This window comes from Ictidomys tridecemlineatus, chromosome 1 (genome assembly GCF_052094955.1).
Source record: "Ictidomys tridecemlineatus isolate mIctTri1 chromosome 1, mIctTri1.hap1, whole genome shotgun sequence".
NCBI lineage: Eukaryota > Metazoa > Chordata > Mammalia > Rodentia > Sciuridae > Ictidomys > Ictidomys tridecemlineatus.
In genome coordinates this window covers 38,174,472-38,181,858 of record NC_135477.1, presented here as the reverse complement: position 1 = coordinate 38,181,858, position 7,387 = coordinate 38,174,472, and the positions used below count along the sequence as shown (strand labels likewise).

The 7,387-nt window shown below is 45.7% G+C and overlaps 1 protein-coding gene across 3 annotated transcripts in view; it reads right to left on the bottom strand.

Annotated features, from left to right (window-relative positions):
- Positions 1–3,573: 3,573 nt before the first annotated feature.
- Grid1 (glutamate ionotropic receptor delta type subunit 1) overlaps positions 3,574–7,387 on the bottom strand; it is a 702,171-nt gene continuing 698,357 nt past the window's right edge. For 2 of the 3 annotated variants that reach the window (XM_078038861.1, XM_078038852.1), the window contains one exon: positions 3,574–4,291. In XM_078038861.1, coding sequence (XP_077894987.1) covers positions 3,863–4,291 — 429 coding nt within the window. In that variant the 3' untranslated portion in view covers positions 3,574–3,862. The remainder of the gene's footprint in view (positions 4,292–7,387) is intronic. The other variant, XM_078038864.1, reaches the window with a different exon arrangement.

Below are 7,387 nucleotides of genomic sequence, written 5' to 3'. Positions count from 1 at the left end.
CTTAGCCTTAGAAGTAGAAAATTGCAAGGAGACCTAAGTTATCCATTAAACATTGTCCATCCCTATTGTTAAATATTTAAAATATTTAAATAGCTTTGAATGGCATCTCAAATATAATTATTAAATATACTATTTAAAAATATTTCATAATATTTCCATTATGTATTATTAAATGATTTTAAAATGAAACAGCATAGGCCATAGGAATGGAATATTTCACCACATCATCATGGCCTCTAGACCTCATGGTCTTTCCCTTATGTGTCCTTGCTCCTCTTTCAGAGTTTGAAAAGGCAAAAGATTAGGTATGGAATTAGTTCTGCCTTGGCATGATTTGTAGGATTTACAAGTTAGGAACAAGGCTGCTTTTTCTTAGGAAAACACAGCCCTTTTAGGAGTTCCTATAGCTGTTTCTATTCAGCCTCATCTGTCTGTACAGAAAGTCTGGGAAGGTCTATCTCTTGCCTCCCATCTCTAAAAGATTAGAGAAGCCCATCAGTGCTACAGAAGTAGAAGAATAAGAGCCGGGAATTCTCCTTTCAGTTCCCAGAAGTTGACATCTGCATCATGAAAATCAGACTGTCCAGACCAGCATGATTCCACCTTGAGGCTGAGAAGAGGGCTGTTTCCCCCAAGAAAGTCCAGACACGATTGGACATTTGGGATGCCATAGGTAGGAAGAGGGAGCATCGTATCTGCCAGTGGAAGGAGACCCAGAGCTACAGAGATGACTGAGTGTAGAACGTACCCAAGGGAGAAATGTACCCACAGCCACTATAAAGGCCAAATGTCAAGAAGTAAAACCAGATAGGTCCTCCAAGAATGACAGTTCCCGTGATCTAAGCACAGGGTAGCCAGGTATCTGGGTTCAGAGTGAGTGTAGAAGAGAGACAAAGTCAGCTGACATATAGAAATAGATTAAGCATTAAAAGAAACTGTTAAGTTTCAAAACTTATCAAACTGTTGATATCAGTGGACCCTGAATATACAATTGGTGAGGAGGATATACCCACTGCCCCCAGGCATATCTGAGTTGCACCTGGAAAGATGTGTTTTTCTAACACTGTGCATTTCAATGAGCCAGAATTCAGGACATGCCCACCACGGCACACCTGGAAACAAGCAGACGGCATTTCTTCATCCCAGAGAATAAGAGCGTAGGGAGCAGACAAGTTTTATTATTAAACAACTTTAATCCAAATGCTGATTATTATTTGCAGTGTCTGAAGGCACAAAATATACCTAAAATGTATGGAATCGTCTAAACAGAGTTATAAATCCAAAGAGCAAAGCATGAAAAAAAAGATACATTCTGAGCTGACACCAAAATCTGAGTTGGGAAGATTCAGGTTTTGTTGTTGTTTGTTTGTTGTTGTTTTTCCCCTAGAGAACTTGCTTGAATGTCAATCATTTCCCCTCATGCCAAGGGTAAGAAATTAAAAAAAAAATAAAACATAAACATGATAAAGAATTATACCGTGAGGTGTAAGGGAATTTTAGAAGCAGTGTTCTTTTCCCTCAAAGATGCTGGTTTCTCTCTCTCTCTCTCTCTCTCTCTCTCTCTCTCTCTCTCTCTCTCTCTCTCACACACACACACACACACACACACACACACACACACACACACACACATGCTCCATCTCTCTCCCTCCCTGACACCCATTCTAAGCAAAGCTGTCCAAGAAAACACCTATATCCATGATACACCTCAGAAGATTTGTCATCTCAGGGGGTGGAGGTTGGGGGACAGACTTGGGTGTGAGATAAGGCAGTGAGATTTCAGTTTAATTTTAAAAATAGAGAGAGTATATATATATATATGAAAGATTGACCATCCAGTGAGGTCCCCCAAAGTGCTGATGGCAAGAATACAAGCCTGCTGTTCCTTGGGGTGGTGGTAGCCAACCTAGACTCTGCCCTGCATGCCTGGCTCCAAGCTCCATGTACTGATTGGAGAGCTGTCAATGGATCACCTCAGTACCGCTAGTATCAGGCCATTCTCAGCACCCAAAGATAAATAACATAATTAGAAACACTCTGTTCCTTGAGGTGCTTTTAGCTGGCGGTGTGATGCGGCCATTTCTACTGCTCAATCATGTCACTCAGGACTTTAGGAAAGAAATCAATCAGGAGCTAGTTATCACCCTCATCAATACATCTCTCCAGTAACCCTACAGGAATATGGAGAAACAAGCAGTGGGACTTTGTATGTCCTCGGGACTCAGGCTTTTGGCTTCCGATTCCTGCTGGGGTAGGAGCCCCACCCTCATCTGTGCCTGAGTGGACTCTTTTCCCTGTCCTGCCAGGTTAGGAGATCAGAACCACCTTTGTCTTGAGCAGGGGAGGGACTGAAGAGAGAGCTCCGACTCCCCTCATCATCTACTCCTGGTGGTTTGGGTTTTTTTCCCCTCTGGGTCTGCATTTTAGTTGCTCTAGAAAGGGCAATGGAGGGAGGTGAGGCCTTGGGGTTGTTCTGGTCTTAGGAAACAGGGTTTTCCAGCACCTTCACCAGCTCAGGGATCGATCTGGGGATCTCAGAGAATAGAAGATGATCTCACCCTGAAGCGCTTTTGCCCTTCACTTCATCACTTACTGAGGCCTTCTGATCTGAGAAAGTGGCAAAACCAGGAGGGAGGACTCATGTGGTATCTGGCCTTGTTTGGCCAACTTCCTGATGTGCCTTTACTTTTGGAGGGTTTAAAGCAAGTTCCCTAGATGATGGGAGTTACTTGTCTTCATATTATATAGTTATGCTTTTCTCCTATGGGTCACTGCCTCTCCTCTAATTCCCAGCTTCCGCATCACCTGGGGGCACCTCCCCTAGCTCCTTCTTGCAGGATCCTTTTCCCTGAGAACCACAATGTTCAACTCCCTGTTTCTGTGACCACGCTTGCCTCCCTCACCTGGGGCCATGATCCAACCCCAAGCGAATAGCCTGACCTCTCGTCCTACCACCTGACATGGTCTATGTCACCAAAAATACATACTTCATATCTCCTTGTCCCCAGGTGCCTTCCACTAGGCCAGTCCCACCTTGGCCTAGCCTCTCTGAGGTGGTGATGGGACCTACCTTCCTTCCCCCATAGTCTTTCACTGGCTGATTCTTCTAATAGGAAGAGAAAGTTAAAAAAAAAAATACCAACAGAATGATATTAGAACAAATTGGCATCAGAGACTGTTAACTCAATATGGGCAGCTTCTCTGGGGCCCACAGGGCAGCTGCACACTACACACTGTGACTCATGATGTGGTCACCATCTTGAGCTGGATTGGCCATGACACCTCCTAAGTGCCAGGCTCACAGAACAGTGGATAACCCTACAGCACTGTGACCCAATGCACCAGGTCAGTGCTGGTTCCAGACTCACTCTTTATCTATCCAAGGGAACTGAGGGAGGAAAGAGGGCCCAGGAGCAGAGGAACCAAGTGGGGAGCTGTGGGGCACGGGAGCAAGCAGCATTCGGGGCTCCTCTGTCTTCCTTCTCCCCAGCAGGAAGGGGCCCCTTATCTGATTGCCCTTCCTGCCCTCAGAAAGGCCCAGGAACAGGGGGCTCCTTTGGCACTTCAGAATGATCACAAGTAATTTGCCTTTTTATTCATATAGAACAAAATTTACAAAGTCATTCATACAGTTTTTGTGTTTTTGTTTTTTTTTTACTGACTTCGAAAATTGGGAATATTCAAAATACACTTTTACCCCACTCCATTCTGTCATTATTTACACATATGTACAAGAAAAATGAAAGAGTCTCTGTGTGTGTTGTGTGTGTGTGTATTTGTGTGTGGTTTGTGTTGTTGTTTTCTTGTATTAAAAAGCTCTGCTGGTCGGGTGGGTGGGCGGGCATGAGGGCAGGCGGCGCGGTCAGATGGAGGTGCCGTGGGAGGTGTCCAGAGCCTCTGGAAGGACGCCTCCAGGCACGGGCTGGAAGGACATGGGGATGGGGGTCTTCACTGGGCTCTGTCGGAACAGCCCCCCATTGGGCGACCTGTGTTTGCACTGAATGGAGGGCATGGTGGCAGAGCTGCTCAGCGGCAGCGGCAGGTTGCTGCTGGGCCCTGACGAGAGTGTCCGGCTGGTGCCGTGGCTGCTTTGCTCTGGCAGAAAGGTGCTGACAGAGAGCTGGGTGTTCTGGTATTCCCGTGTTGGCTCCAAGGCCTGGCTGGGAGCCAGGCCCCCCATCTCCAGGGCTGAGAGCTCAATCGATGCAGGGGATATCTGCTTGTGAGCAATGTCTTCATCCATGAGGCTGTTCATGCGTCGATGCACCTGCTCCAGGTTCACCTCTTTGTCCTGGAGAGAAAGCACAGGAAGGTCAGAGGAAGGCTTAAGAGTGAGCCAAGGCTGGCTTGCTGCAAACTCTGGATACCCGGAGACACTAGGCTTGTTCGGCCTGCTGACAGTGAGTATCCCCCCATTGCTCCCACCTCCCTTCATCTGGATGGGGAATCCTATGGAGGAGGACACTGGTGCTAATGTAGCAAACCCCTGCCAGCAGATCTTGGTGACATTGTTCCTCTCCTCTGCACTTAACACTGCCACACCCAGAGGTGACCCTTGTGATGAGATGCTTTGAAGAACGGACAGGGGAAGGCTATAAATGGAGTCCCAAGGGAATGGGACTCCAGAGACTTCTAATATGGCCCATGTGTTTGCCATTTAGAGCTCACAACACTCAAAGCCATGAAATGATCACCTTTGCCTTGCTCCAAAGGAGGCTCAGGTTCAGGTGGCCTCACCAGAGTCCCAAGCCCCATGAGTGATCGGGGCAGCCTAGAAGCCCCGAGTGGGAATAGAATCCTGCCTCACCCGGTGACCTCTGTTCTCCATGTGCAGCATGTCCAGGAAGGCAAGGACCCCTCCTGGACATGTCCCTATCGAATAGTGCGTGAGTTTCTGGATGAGGTAAGGGGGGGGGGGACAATGAGAACAAGGACTTCCCTCAGGTCATCCAGCTCTCCTGGTTCCATGAGGACTTGAGGCTGCCCAGAAGGGGCCCTCATCCATGACATTATCTCACCGTGGTGGGTGGCATCTCAGAAGACTGCTTGGTTATTTCAAGAAGGAAAATTTGAAAAACCCAATATCATTCTTTCAAAAAAAAACTTGGTGATTTGTCTACAATTTTAGTCAAGGTGGTCGTACTGCTTGAAAGCTCAAGGGAGATGTCTTCTACTTTACTGGTTTCCCCTCTGTGAAGAGGCATGATGACCAGGTGCCCAGAAGAGCCACACCAGTGTCTAGATGCAGTTAGAAGCTATAGTACTGTTGGTTGGCTGCAGGATACCTGGGTGTCAGGCAAGATGATGACATGAAGAAGAAATACCATGTCAAAGTTCATTTCCAAGACATAACCCTCCAGGGGCTCTCCTGCTGACATCAAACATTGGAGAGAGAAACCCAAACCCTGTCCATCTTGAAGGGGGTGGTAGAAATACCAAGATATTTAGGATGCTTTCAGAAGGAAAAAGAAGGATCCATGCAGAATAAGGGTTGTTCCAGTGACTGCTTTGAGCTCCCACAGGGATGAGGGGAGAGGAATTCCCCTAGAAGGAGGCCTCTCTGAATGACTGACATGAGTCTCCCCTGCATATGTGTGTGCCAACTATAGGATTAAACACCAGGAAGACTCAACATTTCTCAGGATGGTAAAGAACTGAAGGGCCCTGTTATTTACCCCTTACCCCAACACTCCCTGGAATGGAGAAAGGGGGAATCACAGCTCTCTCTACCCGTGTGAGGTTCGTAGCTGGCACATAATGCTTGGCTTCTGGTGAGATACCTAATGCCATTCTCAAAACCTCTTCCAGAGCAAGAAAACAGACAACATTCATAAGGTAACAGAGAACTCATTTCAGCCCAGGGGAAATTGGATAATAAGAAAGAACGCTAGTTGGAGATGGAAGGAGGGCAATGGAATTTAGCTTGGTGTCAGCCCCAAACCTCAGGAAGCCCCTAAGGCAGAGCCAAGATTCCAATAATCTAAAGTCCCACATAAGCAGAGCTCAGTTTATTGGTGGTAAGAAACCACCTCGGAGTTGAGAATACCTCTGGGTGGCAAAAGTCATGGGTGAATTTGAGGGAAGTGTTTGGAGGGCATAAGGCCTCTCTACTTTGCCTAGCTAAACATCATTTATGAAATGCTTTCAATGTTCCCTTCAAAAGTTTATACTACAAATGTTTCTTAACTTATGAGGTTAAACCCTGATAATCATGGTAAGGTGAAAATATCACAAATTGAAATGCACTTAATATGCTAACCATAGCAAACATCACAGCTTAGCAAAGTGGCACACTTAGAGAACTTGTTGCTTTGCCTCATGATCGTATGGCTGACAGGGAGCTGTGGCTCACCACTGCTGCCTAGCATTACCAGAGGGTATGGTCCCACATAGTGCTGGCCCAGGAGAAGTTCAAAATTTGAAATTCAAAGAATGTTTTCTACTGAATGCAAATTGCTTTTGCATATGGTATGTTTTTTTCATACCATAAAGTTGAAAAAAACATGAACCATGGTAAATCAGGAACCATCCATAAATAACAAGACAAATTCAAGTTCTTAATTACCTTACACCATGATTGAGCTAGCTCTGTGCAACCTTCTCCCCTTGTGTATGCTTCATCTATTTTTTCCATGTAGAACTGTTGTTAATAATAGTATCTTATAACTGTTACTTGGAGCATTAGTGTCTTGGAGCTACTTAGCATCAATTATTTCTTTCTATAGAAGTCTATTGTTATGGTTTAGATATGAAATGTCCCCCAAACCTCATGTGTGAGATAATGCAAGGATTTTCAGAAGTGAAGTGATTAGATTATGAGAGCTATGACCTAATCAGTGGAGTAATCCATTTATGAATTTATTGGTGGTAACCACAGGTAGGTAGGGTGATGCAGGATCACTGGGGGCATGCCTTTAGAGCATGTATTTTGTCTAGTAAGTGGAACGCATGTTTGCGTGTATTTTCTCTCTCTCTCTCTCTCTCTCTCTCTCTCTCTCTCTCTCTCTCTCTTTCTCTCTCTCTCTCCCTCCCTCCCTCCCTCCCTCCTTCTTTGTTGCCATGTCCTGAGCTGCTTTCCTCCTTCACACCCTTCCACATAGATGTTCTGCCTCACCTCAGGCCCTGAGCAATGGAGTTGGCCATCTATGGCCTGAGATCTCTGAAACCATGAGTGCCAAAATAAACTTTTCCTCCTCTAAAATTGTTCTTGTCAGGTCTTTTGGTTGCAGCAACAAGAACAAAAAAAAATGACTAAAAATTCATAATTGTTTTTGTTTGTTTGTTTGTTTTACCATCTTCACTGGGTAGCAAATTGGCAGGTGACTTGTTTGTCTACCCAAGAGACAGGACTATCACCCAAACAAGGACAAAAAGACTGAATCTGAAT